This window comes from Gobio gobio, assembly GCF_949357685.1.
Source record: "Gobio gobio genome assembly, chromosome: 13".
NCBI lineage: Eukaryota > Metazoa > Chordata > Actinopteri > Cypriniformes > Gobionidae > Gobio > Gobio gobio.
The window spans coordinates 405,212-432,673 of record NC_137106.1 but is presented as its reverse complement, the minus strand read 5'-3'; the positions used below and the strand labels follow the sequence as shown (position 1 = coordinate 432,673).

General features: G+C 47.5%; 1 protein-coding gene across 2 annotated transcripts in view; it reads right to left on the bottom strand.

Annotated features, from left to right (window-relative positions):
* The window catches only part of nemf (nuclear export mediator factor), a 39,747-nt gene that overhangs the window by 4,885 nt on the left and 7,400 nt on the right, over window positions 1–27,462 (bottom strand). For both annotated transcript variants that reach the window (XM_079832967.1, XM_079832968.1), the window contains exons 9-16: window positions 9,932–9,989; window positions 9,794–9,852; window positions 9,595–9,715; window positions 9,293–9,518; window positions 9,171–9,213; window positions 9,052–9,101; window positions 2,569–2,701; window positions 2,413–2,490 (exon numbers count right to left, since the gene is read on the bottom strand). In XM_079832967.1, the coding sequence (XP_079689093.1) occupies window positions 2,413–2,490; window positions 2,569–2,701; window positions 9,052–9,101; window positions 9,171–9,213; window positions 9,293–9,518; window positions 9,595–9,715; window positions 9,794–9,852; window positions 9,932–9,989 (768 nt within the window). The remainder of the gene's footprint in view (window positions 1–2,412; window positions 2,491–2,568; window positions 2,702–9,051; window positions 9,102–9,170; window positions 9,214–9,292; window positions 9,519–9,594; window positions 9,716–9,793; window positions 9,853–9,931; window positions 9,990–27,462) is intronic.

Below are 27,462 nucleotides of genomic sequence, written 5' to 3'. Positions count from 1 at the left end.
TAGGAGCTCAGTGGACCCCAACTGAAAATTTTAGGGGCGCACACCATAAATCAACATGCTAACCAAATCTGCTAATGTCCACTGTATTACTAATAGGGATCGGTATCGTTAAAGTTTTAATGGTATTACTACTCTTACCCATACTGCTTATCGATCCGGTACTTTAACAGTATTCTTACTGGTTCTTTTTATTATACTTTTTTTTTTTTACATAATTAAGAACATAATTAACATGGCTTTATAATCTGAAAAGTAAAATATCTATAGCAAAGAAACCGCAAAGTTTGAACAGAAATATAAAGCATCTGTGTGTAAATGTGCCAGTGCGCAGCATTCGGAAGATCTGCTAACATTAATATTACAGTAAAGAACAAACCTACAAAGAAATCTAATAAAGTAATGAAATGTAAAATAACACTGCATAATTTTCACTGTATAAATTGATAGATTAATGCTTATAAAAGCTAAAGTTATTAATTCAAGAGATGTGAATATTTTATATTTGCCTTTTGTTCGATTCGAATGAATGGCTCAATCATCAGCAGGTTTATTAGACGCTGCCCCTTTAAGACCGATCGAATGTAGAACTAATAATATCATATTCTCCTATTTCTCCAAACTATTTACGCCCATTTAAGATATAAACTGTTGTTACGCTAAAGAGTGAAGTGAAGGGTGTTTATGCTGCTTTGTTGCGGTTGTGTTGCTGCTGTTCCTTCTGTTTCCCCTAGAGGTCGCGCTGCGTCCGCTGGTTGCTGATTTAAAGGCGCTCTGTTGGATGTCCGGAAGTCTCTCACTCTCTTGTTCCACCTGCTCATCTCGGTAGACGGGGCGGAAGCTCCATGGGAGGCACGCTCGTACATCTCGCTATGTTCCTGGAAGGGGATGAATTATTGTCCTAGTTTATGAGTAATTTTGAGAGCTGGTGGGATTTTGGTGATGGGTTTCATGTTGTTTATCTTATCGGTAGTTTAGTGTAGCAGCTAGAGGAACCGGAAGACTCACAATGAACTTGTCTTTTGTTTTGGACGGGAGGTAGGCAAGTTTCATCTTTCTTTGCAGACATGTGTAGTCAGGGTTGTTTCTTTTGTTATTTTTCCCACCATGCTCTGTTTGTCAAACTTTATCTTTTATTAAATTAATGTGTTGCACCGTCATTTCGTCTCTATGGTCTCATTTTATGTTATGTGCCATTCTCTTGTTTATTTAATGGTGACGTAACAACTGTTAAAATAACTACTCTCCAATCCGGTCATTTTGACACCGGATATTTGTTGTTTATTTGATGGTTTAGACGCGCACACGAAGCCTAAAATATAAAGTGCAAGTCGGCAGCACACACACATAAGCCGCCTTGAAGTTGGAAACAGCGTCTCTTGCGCGGATTATTGTGCATTTAATATCTCTTCATTATCAAACACATCCCGCAGTTTAGCAACAGTAGAGACTGCAGTTTACAACAATCACTGAATCTGACGTTTAGTTTAGGTTTAGGGAGAAATGACAGCAGCTGTGAAGGGAAAGATGAGCTCGACGGACACGGCTACAGGAAGAGTTTTACCTCATATCATCTTTTTATAATTCTTGGAAGCCAAAATCGAAAATAAAATTAGATTAATATCACAGCACATAAAGTAAGCAGACTAAACTGTTGTGTAGTTCTCTTGGCCATCCTCACTCATTAAAGCTGACTGTTAGTTAGTTAGTTAAACTTTATTGTCCTTAAAGGCAAAAGACTGTGGTGTGTGTTCTCTCTCTTCTGGATTGCGAATGGCAAAAATGCATCACGGACAAATGGTTTAATATTATCTCATATAGAAACGGCTGGCAAAGATAGAATTTGCCAGTCATAACGTCTATCAATTATAATTAGTAAGTGTATTTTCTTAATTTCTCCAGTGCCGACAGCAGGCAAATTTACTGGTCGCACATGTGCAACTGGATGTAAAATTCAGTCGCACACTCTCAAATTTTAGCCGCAAAATGCGACCATTTAGTCGCACTCTGGAGCCCTGAAATAACGTGTCAAATACTGTTCTTAGTCTTTCCTCCTGACTGTGAATTAAACGGGAATTAAATTAATCACAGTTTTTGGTTAAACGTATAAATAATGCATGACTTTAATTATAAACGAGCTGGACTAGAACTCTTATTTTGAAATGCCTCACTATTGCAGTTCAGATGAGGAGATAAATATGCGTTGTTCCAACCGTCGAAATCATATGACCATATAAAACATGTAGAGTAAATATGTGATTGTTCCTCAGCATTAGTTCATGAACATGACCTGTCATCAGTGTGTGTTATTGATGGATTGAGCCGTTCTGAAGCACTGTGTGTGTGTGTGTGTGTGTGTGTGTGTGTGTGTGTGTGTGTGTGTGTGTGTGTGTGTGAGAGAGAGATCACACTGACCCCCAACAGCTTCATCATCATCTCCCGGTCCTCTTCATCCTGGTCTTTGTACTTGTCCTTCATCTTCTTCAGTTTGTTCTGAGGGAGAGAGAGACACACATCAGTCACCTGACCTCATCACCTGTGGCTGTGATTGGCCAAGAGTCGTGTCGTGACCTTCTGTCCTCTCTTCAGCGGTGGATTGGCTGCTCCGCCCTTGGGCTCCGTGGCGCTGGGCGTCTCCGGCTCTCTGGTGTCCTGCTCCTCCGGCTCGTCCCCGTCCTCCGGCCTCGGCTTCTTCTTCATGTCCCTGAGGACAGCACAGGCTTCAGTCAGCCGGGTCAGGTGATCGCCCTCTGGACAGCCCTGCATTTCTGACCCACTTCTTTACACCCCTAGGGCCGGGCTTTGGACTTCGGGCCTTTTTAGGCTTTTCCCTCATTTTATATTTTAGACATTCAATAATTACAAGAACCAATGAGATGTGTTGCACTGGTGGACACAACATGAGACCATGATATCGAGAGTCCATGAGTGTTTAGAGGACGGCATATGCAACACACATCCGCAAATGAGGAAAGCAAGCCAACACACAAACGGCCACAAGTGAAAATAAGCGGAGTCTGAGATGCTCAAAAACACAACCATCTTCATTCAAACTAACGAGACTAAAGGCTCTTCCAGTGCTCAGGTCGCTCGTTCTCATAATGCCGTCTCTGATGTTGAAATGAGCTGATGAATAAAATGATCATATCGTTGATGTGAACTCCGTTAAATGTGCATTCACGGGAATTGAAGATCAGATTTATATTCATTTCGCAGAGAGGTGTGAGGCAAGACAACCTGCATGTTTTTTAGTTTTTTTTATTAGTTTAGATTGTGTAGCCCGTTTCGTTGCGATCTGCTGCCTCATCTTGTCAAAAATGGCTTTTTACTGTGATGGTGGTGATAGAGGCTAAACGTTTAAACCATGCTTTAAGTGTTTTATATTGATTTTGTAAGCAAGACAAGTCAAGTGTTGATTTCAGAGGCTAAAGTGTCACTGTAAAAAAAAAATCTGGTCTCCAATTGACCTATCGTAAGCCCCTCCCCTCTAACGCAGATGAGCCAATAGCAGTTGAGTATCAGTTGCGCTGGGACCAGAACTCGGACATCTTTTGGTTTCAGCGCCATAGAGAAACACTGGAGAATCCGAAGCTCTCATCGGTTTAATGGTGTTTATGCTACAGAAATGCTAAACGTCGTGCCTGAGGAACTGTAACACTGACTCCAGCGATCGAGAGGAGTTTCTGTTTGTCAAACTCTCGTTAAGTTACGATTAAAGTCCCTGCTAACATACAAACCGAAATAACTAACTGTTCTCACGTCATGTAGGTCACGAAAAACACGAAGGTCTACATTTCAGTGCCTCTCCATATTAAACTGGTTATATATAAATTAATTTAATTTTAGATTAATAATTAATATGTTTAAAGGTCTGCATTATCTGTCTTATAAGGAGGACTCTTATTTTGATGGGTATTATAGTCTACGGGTAACGTAAGGAAGAGCTTGCGCGCAGTTTATCGGAGTTGTTTTGCAAAGTTTACCAGTTATTAAAGGGTTAGTTCACCCAAAAATGAAAATTCTGTCATTAATTACTCACCCTCATGTCGTTGGACACCCGTAAGACCTCCGTTCATATTCGGAACACAAATGAAGATATTTTAGTTGAAAGCTGATGGCTGAGAAAGGCTTCACACAGGCCTCCATTGGCATTCAGTACATTGACACTTCCAAGATCCATGAAAGGCACTTAAAACGTCGTTACAAAGTCCATCTCACCACAGTGACTCTACAATAATCATACAATGCGACGACAATAGTTTTTGTGCGCAAAAAAAAATCAAAATAACACCTTTATCCAACTTGTTCTCGACTTCCGTGTGTGTCTCCACGACGCATGCGCGAGAATATGACGCAGATCCGGCGTTCGGACACATGACCCAGAAGAGATTTGTTTACGAGCAGAGGAAGACGCGCGTGTCTCAGCTGTTGAATTCTACACTGATCGTGCTTTAGGTCTCGGCGTAGTGCTCAAAATGGGGTTAGAGTGTGCATTTCATGGAATCCCGAGCCCCGGCGCTACGTCATATTCTCGCGCATGCGTCGTGGAGACACACGCGGAAGGCAATAACAAGCTGGATAAAGGTGTTCTTTTGATTTTTTTTTGCGCACAAAAACTATTGTCGTCGCATTGTATGATTATTGTAGAGTCACTGTGGTGAGATAGACTTTGTAACGACGTTTTAAGTGCCTTTCATGGATCTTGGAAGTGTCAATGTACTGAATGCCAATGGAGGCCTGTGTGAAGCCTTTCTCAGCCATCAGCTTTCAACTAAAATATCTTCATTTGTGTTCCGAATATGAACGGAGGTCTTACGGGTGTCCAACGACATGAGGGTGAGTAATTAATGACATAATTTTCATTTTTGGGTGAACTAACCCTTTAACTGCACCCCTGAAAAGGCATAAGCTCTGTATATGTGTGTTTACTGTTAGTTGTGTGAGTGTTTATTGTGTAATTTGCTGTGTTTGTTAATGCTAATGCAACGGAGAGAGAGAGTTTGTGAATGAGACGTTAATGCGCACTTCTTATGCTTTGTTTGTTCTGCTCTTACGATGATTTTTTGGAGTGAAAAATGACATAAACTTGATAAACCATCAGTTAAGTTTGGCCATCATTCAGACGGGATATACGCTACATTCTGTGTCCAAACACATCTCGGGATAAGGTTTTCACACTGACAGCTGTCACTGTAAGATATAGCAACTCCGTTTGTTTGTCCGAGTTAGCAACAGTAACTAAGGGGGGCGGGGCTTACCGATAGGTCAATTGAACATTTTCTAGTTTTTCAGTTGGCCAAATTTAATTTCTGTGAATTGACGCAATTTAATTCACAGAAATTCAATATGGCCAACTAAAAAATGTAGATGTGATCGGTCACTAGAAAATGTTCAATTGGAGGCCAGATTTTTTTTTTTTACAGTGGTTGGGTTAACTCACTTTAAAATGCAAAAACTTTAATTTAACAAACAAAAAAATGCTTCAAACTTTTTTCTAAATTAACAAAAGAAACTAAACGAAATATAACTACTTTGACATTAAAAACAAAACTGAACTATTTTAATGGCTGCAACTAATGTGTGATAGGATAAATAAAAAAAAACACGGGCTCCAGTCGGACTCGGCTGATCATTTTGATGAGCTGGGGCTAGGGCCTCAGTGTCTCGGGCCAGGGCCGGGCTAGGGCCTAGATTGGAGGGTTAGGGCCGGGCTAGGGCCTAGATTGGAGGGTTAGGGCCGGGCTAGGGCCTAGATTGGAAGGTTAGGGCCGGGCTAGGGCCTAGATTGGAGGGTTAGGGTCGGGCTAGGGCCTAGATTGGAGGGTTAGGGCCGGGCTAGGGCCTCAGTGTCTCGGGCCAGGGTCGGGCTAGGGCCTAGATTGGAGGGTTAGGGTCGGGCTAGGGCCTAGATTGGAGGGTTAGGGTCGGGCTAGGGCCTCAGTGTCTCGGGCCAGGGCCGGGCTAGGGCCTAGATTGGAGGGTTAGGGTCGGGCTAGGGCCTAGATTGGAGGGTTAGGGCCGGGCTAGGGCCTAGATTGGAAGGTTAGGGTCGGTCTAGGGCCTCAGTGTCTCGGGCCAGGGCCGGGCTAGGGCCTAGATTGGAGGGTTAGGGCCGGGCTAGGGCCTAGATTGGAAGGTTAGGGCCGGGCTAGGGCCTAGATTGGAGGGTTAGGGTCGGGCTAGGGCCTCAGTGTCTCGGGCCAGGGCCGGGCTAGGGCCTAGATTGGAGGGTTAGGGTCGGGCTAGGGCCTAGATTGGAGGGTTAGGGCCGGGCTAGGGCCTAGATTGGAAGGTTAGGGTCGGGCTAGGGCCTCAGTGTCTCGGGCCAGGGTCGGGCTAGGGTCTAGATTGGAGGGTTAGGGCCGGGCTAGGGCCTAGATTGGAGGGTTAGGGCCGGGCTAGGGCCTAGATTGGAGGGTTAGGGTCGGGCTAGGGCCTCAGTGTCTCGGGCCAGGGTCGGGCTAGGGTCTAGATTGGAGGGTTAGGGCCGGGCTAGGGCCTAGATTGGAGGGTTAGGGCCGGGCTAGGGCCTAGATTGGAGGGTTAGGGTCGGGCTAGGGCCTCAGTGTCTCGGGCCAGAGTCGGGCTAGGGCCTAGATTGGAGGGTTAGGGCCGGGCTAGGGCCTAGATTGGAGGGTTAGGGCCGGGCTAGGGCCTAGATTGGAGGGTTAGGGTCGGGCTAGGGCCTAGATTGGAGGGCCAGGGTCGGGCTAGGGCCTAGATTGGAGGGTTAGGGCCGGGCTAGGGCCTAGATTGGAAGGTTAGGGTCGGGCTAGGGCCTAGATTGGAGGGTTAGGGTCGGGCTAGGGCCTAGATTGGAGGGTTAGGGCCGGGCTAGGGCCCAGATTGGAGGGTTAGGGTCGGGCTAGGGCCTAGATTGGAGGGTTAGGGCCGGGCTAGGGCCTAGATTGGAGGGTTAGGGCCGGGCTAGGGCCTTGGAGGGTTAGGGCCGGGCTAAGGCCTAGATTGGAGGGTTAGGGTCGGGCTAGGGCCTAGATTGGAGGGTTAGGGCCGGTTAGGGTCGGGCTAGGGCCTAGATTGGAGGGTTAGGGTCGGGCTAGGGCCTAGATTGGAGGCTTAGGGTCGGGCTAGGGCCTAGATTGGAGGGTTGGGGTCGGGCTAGGGCCTCAGTGTCTCGGGCCAGGGTCGGGCTAGGGCCTAGATTGGAGGGTTAGGGCCGGGCTAGGGCCTAGATTGGAAGGTTAGGGTCGGGCTAGGGCCTAGATTGGAGGGTTAGGGTCGGACTAGGGCCTAGATTGGAGGGTTAGGGTCGGGCTAGGGCCTAGATTGGAGGGTTAGGGCCGGGCTAGGGCCTAGATTGGAGGGTTAGGGCCGGGCTAGGGCCTAGATTGGAGGGTTAGGGCCGGGCTAGGGCCTAGATTGGAGGGTTAGGGCCGGGCTAGGGCCTAGATTGGAGGGTTAGGGCCGGGTTAGGGCCGGGCTAGGGCCTAGATTGGAGGGTTAGGGCCGGGCTAGGGCCTAGATTGGAGGGTTAGGGTCGGGCTAGGGCCTAGATTGGAGAGTTAGGGTCGGGCTAGGGCCTAGATTGGAGGGTTAGGGCCGGGCTAGGGCCTAGATTGGAGGGTTAGGGCCGGGCTAGGGCCTAGATTGGAGGGTTAGGGTCGGGCTAGGGCCTAGATTGGAGGGTTAGGGTCGGACTAGGGCCTAGTTTTGAGGGTTAGGGTCGGGCTAGGGCCTAGTTTTGAGGGTTAGGGTCGGGCTAGGGCCTAGTTTTGAGAGTTAGGGTCGGGCTAGGGCCTAGATTGGAGGGTTAGGGCCGGTCTAGGGCCTAGATTGGAGGGTTAGGGTCGGGCTAGGGCCTAGATTGGAGAGTTAGGGTCGGGCTAGGGCCTAGATTGGAGGGTTAGGGCCGGGCTAGGGCCTAGATTGGAGGGTTAGGGTCGGGCTAGGGCCTAGATTGGAGGGATAGGGCCGGGCTAGGGCCTAGTTTTGAGAGTTAGGGTCGGGCTAGGGCCTAGATTGGAGGGTTAGGGCCGGGCTAGGGCCTAGATTGGAGGGTTAGGGTCGGGCTAGGGCCTAGATTTGAGGGTTAGGGCCGGGCTAGGGCCTAGATTGGAGGGTTAGGGTCGGGCTAGGGCCTAGATTGGAGAGTTAGGGTCGGGCTAGGGCCTAGATTGGAGGGTTAGGGCCGGGCTAGGGCCTAGATTGGAGGGTTAGGGTCGGGCTAGGGCCTAGATTGGAGGGATAGGGCCGGGCTAGGGCCTAGTTTTGAGAGTTAGGGTCGGGCTAGGGCCTAGATTGGAGGGTTAGGGCCGGGCTAGGGCCTAGATTGGAGGGTTAGGGTCGGGCTAGGGCCTAGATTGGAGGGTTAGGGCCGGGCTAAGGCTTAGATTGGAGGGCTAGGGCCGGCTAAGGCTTAGATTGGAGGGTTAGGGCCGGGCTAAGGCTTAGATTGGAGGGTTAGGGCCGGGCTAGGGCCTAGATTTGAGAGTTAGGGTCAGGCTAGGGCCTAGATTGGAGGGTTAGGGTCGGGCTAGGGCCTAGATTGGAGGGTTAGGGCCGGGCTAGGGCCTAGATTGGAGGGTTAGGGTCGGGCTAGGGCCTAGATTGGAGAGTTAGGGTCGGGCTAGGGCCTAGATTGGAGGGTTAGGGCCGGGCTAGGGCCTAGATTGGAGGGTTAGGGTCGGGCTAGGGCCTAGATTGGAGGGTTAGGGCCGGGCTAGGGCCTAGATTGGAGGGTTAAGGCCGGGCTAGGGCCTAGATTGGAGGCTTAGGGTCGGGCTAGGGCTTAGATTGGAAGGTTAGGGCCGGGCTAAGGCTTAGATTGGAGGGTTAGGGCCGGGCTAGGGCCTAGATTTGAGAGTTAGGGTCAGGCTAGGGCCTAGATTGGAGGGTTAGGGTCGGGCTAGGGCCTAGATTGGAGGGTTAGGGTCGGGCTAGGGCCTAGATTGGAGGGTTAGGGCCGGGCTAAGGCTTAGATTGGAAGGTTAGGGCCGGGCTAAGGCTTAGATTGGAGGGTTAGGGCCGGGCTAGGGCCTAGATTTGAGGCCCGTGCAGGGCTCTACACCTCTGGCCGTGTGTGTGCGGTCTCACCTGCGCTGTTTGGCCGTCAGGTGCTTTCTCCCATGAGCCTCTGCGTTCACCTGCGGGACAGACCAGCTTTAGCCAAGTGTTTAACTGGAGTGGTGTCATGTGATGTGTTGGTCACGCACCTGATGCAGATCGTCCTGCTTGAAGGCGTCGTTCTGAAGAGTCCTGCGGAGAGAGAAACAGACGGACTCAAGCCAATCGCCCAAGCACACGCGGTCAAACACAGATAAACTCCCGCGGTCACCTGACGGGCTGCAGGTGTGACAGTGAGATGCTAGTGTCAGGAAAGCTGATCTCTGCGCTCTGCTCTTCCTCCTCTTCTCTGATCTCTGCGCTCTGCTCTTCCTCCTCTTCTCTGATCTCTGCGCTCTGCTCTTCCTCCTCTTCTCTGATGTCTGCGCTCTGCTCTTCCTCCTCAGCTGCTGTCCGGCTGGACTCCTCCTCCTCACCCTCGCTCCCGCTGTCTTCCCCTGAGACACAACACACGCGTGTGAACACCTGAAGGCGGGCTTGAGAGTAAGGCATGACGGCGTTCATGAGTGACACCTAAGAGCTCGTCTCCTTCCTCCAGAAGGTCAGCGGTGCTGGACGCCACGTCCTCCTCTTCCTCATCCAGGGTCTTCATCTTCCTTTCTCCACGATGCCTGAAAACGCTCTCATCATCCACCTGCAGTCACAGAAGAAGAGTCCGGGTTATGATCACATGACCACTGGTCACTCTCAGATGTGATGTCAGCGCCAGTACCTTGAACAGAAACCCGAAGCCCATGATCAGATATGATGGAGGCAGGAAGTTCTTCTTCCCTGTGGAGAAGCCGCACAACAGGTTTAGTGATGTCCTGCTGATGATGAGACTGACCTGACCTCTGACCTCCACACTGACCTCTGATCATGAAGCTGCCAGTGGTCAGATATTCTCCCGTCGGAGCCGTTTTGGACACCTGGAGGGAAGAGAGCACACAGGCGTCAGGACTACACCTTTTAAAATGTCAAACACACACGGTTCACATACACATCTCTCAGAAATCGTGTGTGTGTGTGTTGGATCTGTGCAGTTCTTAAAGTGACAGCGTCCTGATATAAGAATCACAGCGGTTTACTTCATTTGCATCTCTATTGTTTATTTTTTCCTATGCTGATGTTATCATTGGCTTCTGCAATAAAAAACATGATTCAAGGACAATATTCAAAGTAAATGTTATTTACAGAGGTGGGTGTGATGGAATATGTTTATATTTTTGTGTAAAAGATAAACAACTTCAGCTCATTCCACAGCATTTGTAGCAATTTCATTTTACAAAATAATAATAATAGTCTGATGTCTGTTTTGGCAGAATACTGCCATCTAGTGGCAGCAGCTTTTCTTAGACAGCTGTGTGTGTGTGTGTGTGTGTGTGTGTGTGTGTGTGTGTGTGTGTGTGTGTGTGTGTGTGTGTGTGTGTGTGTGTGTGTGTGTGAGAACAATGCTTGTTTTAAATTTCATCTGATTATGAAAAGTGCAAAGATGCGAGTGGGTCAGAAATGATTTTGGTGGTTATTATATTTTGTTTAATATTAAGTTTTGTTTTGTATGAATGTGTGTAGAAAGCTTGAAATGTCTACTTTCTTTAACTTCTAGTTAAGAAAAGAAATAGGCTAGTTCAGCGATGTGCAGTGTTAACGCGAGCAGTTCATGACTGGAGCGTTTCTCAATGCTGCGCTTCATCACTGTGTGTGCTGAGAGTTTAACACACATTTCTAATCCTGACGTGTGCAACTCTGTACACATTTGTTTCTTAGTTGTAGTATTACTTTGGTAAAAATATATATTACTTCTGATTATGGCATAGCTTTCTGCCCAGCCAATTAGGCTAATAAAGTAATGATTAAAAAAACACAAACGATCAAGGGCCCGGCCCAAGGATAGTGCGGGATATCTCGGCCCGCGGGTCAGTTCTGGTCAAGTTCGGGCTCGGGCAGAGAATCTAAACTCTAGGTCAAACCAGCGAAATCAAAGTCTCAAAATCCAAATTAATCAAAGGATCGACTCACAGACGAGTCAATGAATGAATGCGCATCACCGGATCCACAAACACACATCTCACTCATTGCACACACACATTCTGACTGACAATCTAAGTTTTGTATTCACAACTGTGTCTCTATTTGTACAAATCTCTGCACATGTAATTCTGTATTTTGCACACACAAGTTAAAGGCATTTGTTTGTGGAGAGTAAAACACGTCTGCAACATTGATCAAGTTCATGGATAAATTTGCCCTCTTTCTTTTAGGCCAGCACGAGCTACTCCATCTAAACCCTTGGTTATCTGATGTTATTCGTGAACACCGGACGATACTCAGGGCAGCAGAGAGGAAATGGCGAAAATCTAACCACCCTGATCTAGGTAAGTATCAGTCCCTGCTCTCATCCTTCTCAGATGAAGAAGTACATGCAGCTAAATCTTCTTATTTCCAAAACAAGATCAACAGCACCTCAAACTCACGCACACTTTTCAGAACATTTAACTCTCTCCTCTGTCCTCCCCCACCACCTCCCTATCTCCAGACGATTTTGCCCAATTCTTCACAAACAAAACAAAAACTTTCAGCAATCAGTTCTCACCCATGCGCACTGTGGATTTTAGATCAGCCACATCTACAACATCCTCTCTCCTCATTTTCTACACTCACTGAGACAGAAGTTTCTAAACTTCTCCTCTCCAGCCATCCTACCACCTGTCCTCTCAATCCCATTCCCTCACACCTCCTTCAAGCCATCTCTCCTACACTCCTACCAGCGCTCACACACATCATCAACACATCTCTCCTACACTCCTACCAGCACTCACACATCATCAACACATCTCTCCTACACTCCTACCAGCACTCACACACATCATCAACACATCTCTCCTACACTCCTACCAGCACTCACACACACACACATCATCAACACATCTCTCCTACACTCCTACCAGCACACACACACACACACATCATCAACACATCTCTCCTACACTCCTACCAGCACTCACACACATCATCAACACATCTCTCCTTCACTCCTACCAGCACTCACACACATCATCAACACATCTCTCCTACACTCCTACCAGCGCTCACACACACATCATCAACACATCTCTCCTACACTCCTACCAGCGCTCACACACATCTCTCCTACACTCCTACCAGCGCTCACACACATCATCAACACATCTCTCCTACACTCCTACCAGCACTCACACACATCATCAACACATCTCTCCTGCACTCCTACCAGCACTCACACACACATCATCAACACATCTCTCCTACACTCCTACCAGCGCTCACACACATCATCAACACATCTCTACTACACTCCTACCAGCACACACACACATCATCAACACATCTCTCCTACACTCCTACCAGCACTCACACACATCATCAACACATCTCTCCTACACTCCTACCAGCACTCACACACACATCATCAACACATCTCTCCTACACTCCTACCAGCACTCACACACATCATCAACACATCTCTCCTACACTCCTACCAGCACTCACACACATCATCAACACATCTCTCCTACACTCCTACCAGCACTCACACACATCATCAACACATCTCTCCTACACTCCTACCAGCGCTCACACACACATCATCAACACATCTCTCCTACACTCCTACCAGCACTCACACACATCATCAACACATCTCTCCTACACTCCTACCAGCACTCACACACATCATCAACACATCTCTCCTACACTCCTACCAGCACTCACACACACACACATTATCAACACATCTCTCCTACACTCCTACCAGCACTCACACACACATCATCAACACATCTCTCCTACACTCCTACCAGCGCTCACACACATCATCAACACATCTCTCCTACACTCCTACCAGCACTCACACACACATCATCAACACATCTCTCCTGCACTCCTACCAGCACACACACACATCATCAACACATCTCTCCTACACTCCTACCAGCACACACACACATCATCAACACATCTCTCCTACACTCCTACCAGCACACACACACATCATCAACACATCTCTCCTACACTCCTACCAGCACTCACACACATCATCAACACATCTCTCCTACACTCCTACCAGCACTCACACACATCATCAACACATCTCTCCTACACTCCTACCAGCACACACACACATCATCAACACATCTCTCCTACACTCCTACCAGCACTCACACACACATCATCAACACATCTCTCCTACACTCCTACCAGCGCTCACACACATCATCAACACATCTCTCCTACACTCCTACCAGCACTCACACACACATCATCAACACATCTCTCCTACACTCCTACCAGCACTCACACACACATCATCAACACATCTCTCCTACACTCCTACCAGCGCTCACACACATCATCAACACATCTCTCCTACACTCCTACCAGCGCTCACACACATCATCAACACATCTCTCCTACACTCCTACCAGCACTCACACACACATCATCAACACATCTCTCCTACACTCCTACCAGCGCTCACACACATCATCAACACATCTCTCCTACACTCCTACCAGCACTCACACACATCATCAACACATCTCTCCTACACTCCTACCAGCGCTCACACACATCATCAACACATCTCTCCAACACTCCTACCAGCACTCACACACACATCATCAACACATCTCTCCTACACTCCTACCAGCGCTCACACACACATCATCAACACATCTCTCCTACACTCCTACCAGCACTCACACACATCATCAACACATCTCTCCTACACTCCTACCAGCACTCACACACATCATCAACACATCTCTCCTACACTCCTACCAGCACTCACACACATCATCAACACATCTCTCCTACACTCCTACCAGCGCTCACACACACATCATCAACACATCTCTCCTACACTCCTACCAGCACTCACACACATCATCAACACATCTCTCCTACACTCCTACCAGCGCTCACACACACATCATCAACACATCTCTCCTACACTCCTACCAGCGCTCACACACACATCATCAACACATCTCTCCTACACTCCTACCAGCGCTCACACACACATCATCAACACATCTCTCCTACACTCCTACCAGCGCTCACACACATCATCAACACATCTCTCCTACACTCCTACCAGCGCTCACACACACATCATCAACACATCTCTCCTACACTCCTACCAGCGCTCACACACATCATCAACACATCTCTCCTACACTCCTACCAGCACTCACACATCATCAACACATCTCTCCTACACTCCTACCAGCACTCACACACATCATCAACACATCTCTCCTACACTCCTACCAGCACTCACACATCATCAACACATCTCTCCTACACTCCTACCAGCGCTCACACACATCATCAACACATCTCTCCTACACTCCTACCAGCACTCACACATCATCAACACATCTCTCCTACACTCCTACCAGCACTCACACACATCATCAACACATCTCTCCTACACTCCTACCAGCACTCACACACACATCATCAACACATCTCTCCTACACTCCTACCAGCACTCACACACATCATCAACACATCTCTCCTACACTCCTACCAGCGCTCACACACACATCATCAACACATCTCTCCTACACTCCTACCAGCACTCACACACATCATCAACACATCTCTCCTACACTCCTACCAGCACTCACACACACATCATCAACACATCTCTCCTACACTCCTACCAGCGCTCACACACATCATCAACACATCTCTCCTACCAGCACTCACACACACATCATCAACACATCTCTCCTGCACTCCTACCAGCACACACACACATCATCAACACATCTCTCCTACACTCCTACCAGCACACACACACATCATCAACACATCTCTCCTGCACTCCTACCAGCACACACACACATCATCAACACATCTCTCCTACACTCCTACCAGCACTCACACACACATCATCAACACATCTCTCCTACACTCCTACCAGCACTCACACACATCATCAACACATCTCTCCTACACTCCTACCAGCACTCACACACATCATCAACACATCTCTCCTACACTCCTACCAGCACTCACACACATCATCAACACATCTCTCCTGCACTCCTACCAGCACTCACACACACATCATCAACACATCTCTCCTGCACTCCTACCAGCACACACACACATCATCAACACATCTCTCCTACACTCCTACCAGCACACACACACATCATCAACACATCTCTCCTGCACTCCTACCAGCACACACACACATCATCAACACATCTCTCCTACACTCCTACCAGCACTCACACACACATCATCAACACATCTCTCCTACACTCCTACCAGCACTCACACACATCATCAACACATCTCTCCTACACTCCTACCAGCACTCACACACATCATCAACACATCTCTCCTACACTCCTACCAGCACTCACACACATCATCAACACATCTCTCCTGCACTCCTACCAGCACACACACACATCATCAACACATCTCTCCTACACTCCTACCAGCACTCACACACACATCATCAACACATCTCTCCTACACTCCTACCAGCACTCACACACACATCATCAACACATCTCTCCTACACTCCTACCAGCGCTCACACACATCATCAACACATCTCTCCTACACTCCTACCAGCACACACACACATCATCAACACATCTCTCCTGCACTCCTACCAGCACACACACACATCATCAACACATCTCTCCTACACTCCTACCAGCACTCACACACACATCATCAACACATCTCTCCTACACTCCTACCAGCACTCACACACACATCATCAACACATCTCTCCTACACTCCTACCAGCGCTCACACACATCATCAACACATCTCTCCTACACTCCTACCAGCACTCACACACACATCATCAACACATCTCTCCTACACTCCTACCAGCACTCACACACACATCATCAACACATCTCTCCTACACTCCTACCAGCACTCACACACATCATCAACACATCTCTCCTACACTCCTACCAGCACTCACACACACATCATCAACAACACATCTCTCCTTCACTCCTACCAGCGCTCACACACACATCATCACATCTCTCCTACACTCCTACCAGCGCTCACACACATCATCAACACATTTCTCCTACACTCCTACCAGCACTCACACACATCATCATCACATCTCTCCTACACTCCTACCAGCACTCACACACACATCATCAACACATCTCTCCTACACTCCTACCAGCACTCACACACACATTATCAACACATCTCTCCTACACTCCTACCAGCACTCACACACATCATCAACACATCTCTCCTACACTCCTACCAGCGCTCACACACATCATCAACACATCTCTCCTACACTCCTACCAGCACTCACACACACATCATCAACACATCTCTCCTACACTCCTACCAGCACTCACACACATCATCAACACATCTCTCCTTCACTCCTACCAGCACTCACACACATCATCAACACATCTCTCCTACACTCCTACCAGCACTCACACACATCATCAACACATCTCTCCTTCACTCCTACCAGCACTCACACACATCATCAACACATCTCTCCTTCACTCCTACCAGCACTCACACACATCATCAACACATCTCTCCTTCACTCCTACCAGCACTCACACACATCATCAACACATCTCTCCTACACTCCTACCAGCACTCACACACATCATCAACACATCTCTCCTACACTCCTACCAGCACTCACACACACATCATCAACACATCTCTCCTACACTCCTACCAGCACTCACACACACATCATCAACACATCTCTCCTACACTCCTACCAGCACTACCAGCACTCACACACACACACATCATCAACACATCTCTCCTACACTCCTACCAGCACTCACACACACACACATCATCAACACATCTCTCCTACACTCCTACCAGCACTCACACACACATCATCAACACATCTCTCCTACACTCCTACCAGCACTCACACACACATCATCAACACATCTCTCCTACACTCCTACCAGCACTCACACACACACACACATTATCAACACATCTCTCCTACACTCCTACCAGCACTCACACATCATCAACACATCTCTCCTACACTCCTACCAGCACTCACACACACACACACATCATCAACACATCTCTCCTACACTCCTACCAGCACTCACACACACACACACACATTATCAACACATCTCTCCTACACTCCTACCAGCACTCACACATCATCAACACATCTCTCCTACACTCCTACCAGCACTCACACACATCATCAACACATCTCTCCTACACTCCTACCAGCACTCACACATTATCAACACATCTCTCCTACACTCCTACCAGCACTCACACACATCATCAACACATCTCTCCTACACTCCTACCAGCGCTCACACACACATCATCAACACATCTCTCCTACACTCCTACCAGCGCTCACACACACATCATCAACACATCTCTCCTACACTCCTACCAGCACTCACACACACATCAACACATCTCTCCTACACTCCTACCAGCACACACACACATCATCAACACATCTCTCCTACACTCCTACCAGCACTCACACACACATCATCAACACATCTCTCCTACACTCCTACCAGCACTCACACATTATCAACACATCTCTCCTACACTCCTACCAGCACTCACACACACATCAACACATCTCTCCTACACTCCTACCAGCACTCACACACATCATCAACACATCTCTCCTACACTCCTACCAGCACTCACACACATCATCAACACATCTCTCCTACACTCCTACCAGCACTCACACACATCATCAACACATCTCTCCTACACTCCTACCAGCACTCACACACATCATCAACACATCTCTCCTACACTCCTACCAGCACTCACACACATCATCAACACATCTCTCCTACACTCCTACCAGCACTCACACACACACACATCATCAACACATCTCTCCTACACTCCTACCAGCACTCACACACATCATCAACACATCTCTCCTACACTCCTACCAGCACTCACACACATTATCAACACATCTCTCCTACACTCCTACCAGCACTCACACACATCATCAACACATCTCTCCTACACTCCTACCAGCACACACACACATCATCAACACATCTCTCCTACACTCCTACCAGCACTCACACACATTATCAACACATCTCTCCTACACTCCTACCAGCACTCACACACACATCATCACATCTCTCCTACACTCCTACCAGCACTCACACACACACACATCATCAACACATCTCTCCTACACTCCTACCAGCACTCACACACACACACATCATCAACACATCTCTCCTACACTCCTACCAGCACTCACACACACATCATCAACACATCTCTCCTACACTCCTACCAGCACTCACACACATCATCAACACATCTCTCCTACACTCCTACCAGCACTCACACACATCATCAACACATCTCTCCTACACTCCTACCAGCACTCACACACACACACATCATCAACACATCTCTCCTACACTCCTACCAGCACTCACACACACACACATCATCAACACATCTCTCCTACACTCCTACCAGCACTCACACACATCATCAACACATCTCTCCTACACTCCTACCAGCGCTCACACACATCATCAACACATCTCTCCTACACTCCTACCAGCACTCACACACACACACATCATCAACACATCTCTCCTACACTCCTACCAGCACTCACACACATCATCAACACATCTCTCCTACACTCCTACCAGCGCTCACACACATCATCAACACATCTCTCCTACACTCCTACCAGCACTCACACACACACACATTATCAACACATCTCTCCTACACTCCTACCAGCACTCACACACACATCATCAACACATCTCTCCTACACTCCTACCAGCGCTCACACACATCATCAACACATCTCTCCTACACTCCTACCAGCACTCACACACACACACATTATCAACACATCTCTCCTACACTCCTACCAGCACTCACACACACATCATCAACACATCTCTCCTACACTCCTACCAGCGCTCACACACATCATCAACACATCTCTCCTACACTCCTACCAGCGCTCACACACACATCATCAACACATCTCTCCTACACTCCTACCAGCGCTCACACACATCATCAACACATCTCTCCTACACTCCTACCAGCACTCACACATCATCAACACATCTCTCCTACACTCCTACCAGCACTCACACACATCATCAACACATCTCTCCTACACTCCTACCAGCACTCACACATCATCAACACATCTCTCCTACACTCCTACCAGCGCTCACACACATCATCAACACATCTCTCCTACACTCCTACCAGCACTCACACATCATCAACACATCTCTCCTACACTCCTACCAGCACTCACACACATCATCAACACATCTCTCCTACACTCCTACCAGCACTCACACACACATCATCAACACATCTCTCCTACACTCCTACCAGCGCTCACACACATCATCAACACATCTCTCCTACCAGCACTCACACACACATCATCAACACATCTCTCCTGCACTCCTACCAGCACACACACACATCATCAACACATCTCTCCTACACTCCTACCAGCACACACACACATCATCAACACATCTCTCCTGCACTCCTACCAGCACACACACACATCATCAACACATCTCTCCTACACTCCTACCAGCACTCACACACACATCATCAACACATCTCTCCTACACTCCTACCAGCACTCACACACATCATCAACACATCTCTCCTACACTCCTACCAGCACTCACACACATCATCAACACATCTCTCCTACACTCCTACCAGCACTCACACACATCATCAACACATCTCTCCTGCACTCCTACCAGCACTCACACACACATCATCAACACATCTCTCCTGCACTCCTACCAGCACACACACACATCATCAACACATCTCTCCTACACTCCTACCAGCACACACACACATCATCAACACATCTCTCCTGCACTCCTACCAGCACACACACACATCATCAACACATCTCTCCTACACTCCTACCAGCACTCACACACACATCATCAACACATCTCTCCTACACTCCTACCAGCACTCACACACATCATCAACACATCTCTCCTACACTCCTACCAGCACTCACACACATCATCAACACATCTCTCCTACACTCCTACCAGCACTCACACACATCATCAACACATCTCTCCTGCACTCCTACCAGCACACACACACATCATCAACACATCTCTCCTACACTCCTACCAGCACTCACACACACATCATCAACACATCTCTCCTACACTCCTACCAGCACTCACACACACATCATCAACACATCTCTCCTACACTCCTACCAGCGCTCACACACATCATCAACACATCTCTCCTACACTCCTACCAGCACACACACACATCATCAACACATCTCTCCTGCACTCCTACCAGCACACACACACATCATCAACACATCTCTCCTACACTCCTACCAGCACTCACACACACATCATCAACACATCTCTCCTACACTCCTACCAGCACTCACACACACATCATCAACACATCTCTCCTACACTCCTACCAGCGCTCACACACATCATCAACACATCTCTCCTACACTCCTACCAGCACTCACACACACATCATCAACACATCTCTCCTACACTCCTACCAGCACTCACACACACATCATCAACACATCTCTCCTACACTCCTACCAGCACTCACACACATCATCAACACATCTCTCCTACACTCCTACCAGCACTCACACACACATCATCAACAACACATCTCTCCTTCACTCCTACCAGCGCTCACACACACATCATCACATCTCTCCTACACTCCTACCAGCGCTCACACACATCATCAACACATTTCTCCTACACTCCTACCAGCACTCACACACATCATCATCACATCTCTCCTACACTCCTACCAGCACTCACACACACATCATCAACACATCTCTCCTACACTCCTACCAGCACTCACACACACATTATCAACACATCTCTCCTACACTCCTACCAGCACTCACACACATCATCAACACATCTCTCCTACACTCCTACCAGCGCTCACACACATCATCAACACATCTCTCCTACACTCCTACCAGCACTCACACACACATCATCAACACATCTCTCCTACACTCCTACCAGCACTCACACACATCATCAACACATCTCTCCTTCACTCCTACCAGCACTCACACACATCATCAACACATCTCTCCTACACTCCTACCAGCACTCACACACATCATCAACACATCTCTCCTTCACTCCTACCAGCACTCACACACATCATCAACACATCTCTCCTTCACTCCTACCAGCACTCACACACATCATCAACACATCTCTCCTTCACTCCTACCAGCACTCACACACATCATCAACACATCTCTCCTACACTCCTACCAGCACTCACACACATCATCAACACATCTCTCCTACACTCCTACCAGCACTCACACACACATCATCAACACATCTCTCCTACACTCCTACCAGCACTCACACACACATCATCAACACATCTCTCCTACACTCCTACCAGCACTACCAGCACTCACACACACACACATCATCAACACATCTCTCCTACACTCCTACCAGCACTCACACACACACACATCATCAACACATCTCTCCTACACTCCTACCAGCACTCACACACACATCATCAACACATCTCTCCTACACTCCTACCAGCACTCACACACACATCATCAACACATCTCTCCTACACTCCTACCAGCACTCACACACACACACACATTATCAACACATCTCTCCTACACTCCTACCAGCACTCACACATCATCAACACATCTCTCCTACACTCCTACCAGCACTCACACACACACACACATCATCAACACATCTCTCCTACACTCCTACCAGCACTCACACACACACACACACATTATCAACACATCTCTCCTACACTCCTACCAGCACTCACACATCATCAACACATCTCTCCTACACTCCTACCAGCACTCACACACATCATCAACACATCTCTCCTACACTCCTACCAGCACTCACACATTATCAACACATCTCTCCTACACTCCTACCAGCACTCACACACACATCAACACATCTCTCCTACACTCCTACCAGCACACACACACATCATCAACACATCTCTCCTACACTCCTACCAGCACTCACACACACATCATCAACACATCTCTCCTACACTCCTACCAGCACTCACACATTATCAACACATCTCTCCTACACTCCTACCAGCACTCACACACACATCAACACATCTCTCCTACACTCCTACCAGCACTCACACACATCATCAACACATCTCTCCTACACTCCTACCAGCACTCACACACATCATCAACACATCTCTCCTACACTCCTACCAGCACTCACACACATCATCAACACATCTCTCCTACACTCCTACCAGCACTCACACACATCATCAACACATCTCTCCTACACTCCTACCAGCACTCACACACATCATCAACACATCTCTCCTACACTCCTACCAGCACTCACACACACACACATCATCAACACATCTCTCCTACACTCCTACCAGCACTCACACACATCATCAACACATCTCTCCTACACTCCTACCAGCACTCACACACATTATCAACACATCTCTCCTACACTCCTACCAGCACTCACACACATCATCAACACATCTCTCCTACACTCCTACCAGCACACACACACATCATCAACACATCTCTCCTACACTCCTACCAGCACTCACACACATTATCAACACATCTCTCCTACACTCCTACCAGCACTCACACACACATCATCACATCTCTCCTACACTCCTACCAGCACTCACACACACACACATCATCAACACATCTCTCCTACACTCCTACCAGCACTCACACACACACACATCATCAACACATCTCTCCTACACTCCTACCAGCACTCACACACACATCATCAACACATCTCTCCTACACTCCTACCAGCACTCACACACATCATCAACACATCTCTCCTACACTCCTACCAGCACTCACACACATCATCAACACATCTCTCCTACACTCCTACCAGCACTCACACACACACACATCATCAACACATCTCTCCTACACTCCTACCAGCACTCACACACACACACATCATCAACACATCTCTCCTACACTCCTACCAGCACTCACACACATCATCAACACATCTCTCCTACACTCCTACCAGCGCTCACACACATCATCAACACATCTCTCCTACACTCCTACCAGCACTCACACACACACACATCATCAACACATCTCTCCTACACTCCTACCAGCACTCACACACATCATCAACACATCTCTCCTACACTCCTACCAGCGCTCACACACATCATCAACACATCTCTCCTACACTCCTACCAGCACTCACACACACACACATTATCAACACATCTCTCCTACACTCCTACCAGCACTCACACACACATCATCAACACATCTCTCCTACACTCCTACCAGCGCTCACACACATCATCAACACATCTCTCCTACACTCCTACCAGCACTCACACACACACACATTATCAACACATCTCTCCTACACTCCTACCAGCACTCACACACACATCATCAACACATCTCTCCTACACTCCTACCAGCACTCACACACACATCATCAACACATCTCTCCTACACTCCTACCAGCACTCACACACACACACATCATCAACACATCTCTCCTACACTCCTACCAGCACTCACACACACACACATCATCAACACATCTCTCCTACACTCCTACCAGCACTCACACACATCATCAACACATCTCTCCTACACTCCTACCAGCGCTCACACACATCATCAACACATCTCTCCTACACTCCTACCAGCACTCACACACACACACATCATCAACACATCTCTCCTACACTCCTACCAGCACTCACACACACATCATCAACACATCTCTCCTACACTCCTACCAGCGCTCACACACATCATCAACACATCTCTCCTACACTCCTACCAGCACTCACACACACACACATCATCAACACATCTCTCCTACACTCCTACCAGCACTCACACACATCATCAACACATCTCTCCTACACTCCTACCAGCGCTCACACACATCATCAACACATCTCTCCTACACTCCTACCAGCACTCACACACACACACATTATCAACACATCTCTCCTACACTCCTACCAGCACTCACACACACATCATCAACACATCTCTCCTACACTCCTACCAGCACTCACACACACATCATCACATCTCTCCTACACTCCTACCAGCACTCACACACACATCATCACATCTCTCCTACACTCCTACCAGCACTCACACACACACACATTATCAACACATCTCTCCTACACTCCTACCAGCACTCACACACACATCATCAACACATCTCTCCTACACTCCTACCAGCACTCACACACACATCATCAACACATCTCTCCTACACTCCTACCAGCACTCACACACATTATCAACACATCTCTCCTACACTCCTACCAGCACTCACACACACATCATCAACACATCTCTCCTACACTCCTACCAGCACTCACACACATCATCAACACATCTCTCCTACACTCCTACCAGCACTCACACACATCATCAACACATCTCTCCTACACTCCTACCAGCACTCACACACATCATCAACACATCTCTCCTACACTCCTACCAGCGCTCACACACACATCATCAACACATCTCTCCTACACTCCTACCAGCACTCACACACACATCATCAACACATCTCTCCTACACTCCTACCAGCACTCACACACATCATCAACACATCTCTCCTACACTCCTACCAGCACTCACACACATCATCAACACATCTCTCCTACACTCCTACCAGCACTCACACACATCATCAACACATCTCTCCTACACTCCTACCAGCGCTCACACACATCATCAACACATCTCTCCTACACTCCTACCAGCGCTCACACACATCATCAACACATCTCTCCTACACTCCTACCAGCACTCACACACACACACATCATCAACACATCTCTCCTACACTCCTACCAGCGCTCACACACATCATCAACACATCTCTCCTACACTCCTACCAGCACTCACACACACATCATCAACACATCTCTCCTACACTCTTGTACACGCTCTCAGTATTTCAGGCACTTGTTGCGCATACTCGACTCTTCATGACCAATCGCTTCCTGTACTCCTGAGTTGTAAGTCGCTTTGGATAAAAGCGTCTGCTAAATGCATAAATGTAAAGCCGCGTTTCCACCGCAGGAACTTTACCCCGGAACCAGGAACTTTGGGGGGGAACTCGGTGTGTTTCGACCGCAGGAACCAGGGTCTAAATGAAGTTCCGGGTAAATATTTCCCCCTCCAAACGGCCCTGCTTGCGAGGTGGGACTTTTGAAAGGTTCGCGAACTTTCGGGGGTGGGACTTGGGCGCTGAACATGCTGATTGGTTGAGCTCTCGCAGCTATTTTTTTTTTCCACCGCCATATTTACAAGTCTTTTGCGAGGTGAGTTCTGTGGGTTTTGCGTTTAGTAAATATTTTTTTTGCAACAATGGAGTTCAACAATAAATTCGACCGATGGACCGACGACGAGGTTCAGGCTTTATTGAGCATATATGCGGAGGAGGACATCCAGCGGGAACTGGAAACGGCGACCCGTAATGAAAAGGTATAACTGAAGATATCGACTCGGTTCCAGTCACACTGGAAAACAGTGCAGAGAGAAATTGAAGAAATTAAGACAAGATTACAAGAAATTAAAGGATCATAACAACCGGAGCGGTTCCGACCGGCGTATCAACAAGTGGTATGACCGCCTGGACGCGTTGCTGGGACACAGACCGTCCTTTTCTAGGGCAGCGGTAACGAAAGACTCGGCTAGTGCGTTGTTGGAAACCATCCAGGAATCCGAGTGGGTTGAAGGTAAATATATCATCTTGGTATCATCTATTAAACTCGTTGCAGTGTTTAAACACGTTGCAGTAACTTTTTTCAACGTGCTTTTCCAGACATAACGAGTGGCCCTGATGAATCGCAGGCAACGGAGACCAGCGTGTTTTCCCCCGCGGTCACCAGTACGTTATAAAGCTGGCATTCTACCAGTCAGAAGCGGAAGAAAGCAGAGGGACTTTCAGACCGGGTTTCTGTCTGTTCTTGGACAGTTTGTCCAGTTGTTCAAGAAGTAGCCACAATGACCAGCCGCTTGACTGAAGCATTTGCTCTACCACACTTGTACTTTATATATTGTACATGTTGGCACAGCTCTTGGAAAGGTTACTGAAAAATACACTTTTTTTTTTATATTGTTGTTTTCACATTTTATATTTTCATTTTATTGTTCTAGTAATTTATTTGTCTTTGCACACTTTTATTTTAATTTTGTAAGAACTAATCTGTCTAAAATAAAGTAAAATGTGTAAAATGTCACTGTGTCTTTAATTTCCACATTCTAACTATATAACCACATTCTAATTGTATTCATATAGTGTAGGAAGCAAATAAAAGGGCTGCTGCTCGCAAGTCTTTCTGAATATGCACATAAACATATCTAGAAAACCCAAATATTATATTTTTAAATGTATAACTATGTGAATGTAGTATAATAACTTATAACCACAACTTAAGTGAAGCCATAAGTGTGGTCCTGCTTCATTTCAAATTTGAGGAAGAAGTCTCTAAAATTATGCATTTAATGAAGCATATTGTAATACTAGTCATGTGATTTTTTTTTTTTGTGTGAATGTTAAGAGATGTTATTGTGATAAAAAATAAAATACTTGCAGTCTAGTACCTAATCTTTCAACTGCTTAATTCAGTCTATTGTTTTCATTCAATTAACTTTTCACACATCTGTCATGACTGAAACCTCATTATCCTTTTATAGAAAATGTTTTGTTTTGGAATTGAGCTATTACAACACATTCAGATTTTGGATTGCCCATCATCCCATTTTGCATTAAAATGGTCAAACCAGGTGAAAGTGCACGTTTAAATAAGCAGTGTTGGTAATGTGTGTACATAATCAGCAAAAGCAGCGCTGCTTGCATCTCCTACACTTGTTATTGTTGCAGACAGTATCGCGCAAAAGTGATTCATGTCCGTCGGTGACTGGGAGAAGCAGCCGCGCGCATTCCCACGTCACCGGACTAATTTGCCTAATCTCCCCGGTACTTTAGACCGCGGTGGAAACGCAGATTGTAGCAGGTCTGGGGGAGAAAAAGTTCCTGGGAAAAAAGTTCCTGGTACAAATAGTTCCGGGTAATTTCGGTGGAAACGCGGCTTAAGTGTGAGTGCATTTATTCATCATTTTGAGTCTAAAATCATCCCATAATAAGCAAGCAGCATAAAGTGCACACTGACGGTACTAGCCTTCAGTCTAAAGCTTTACACCCT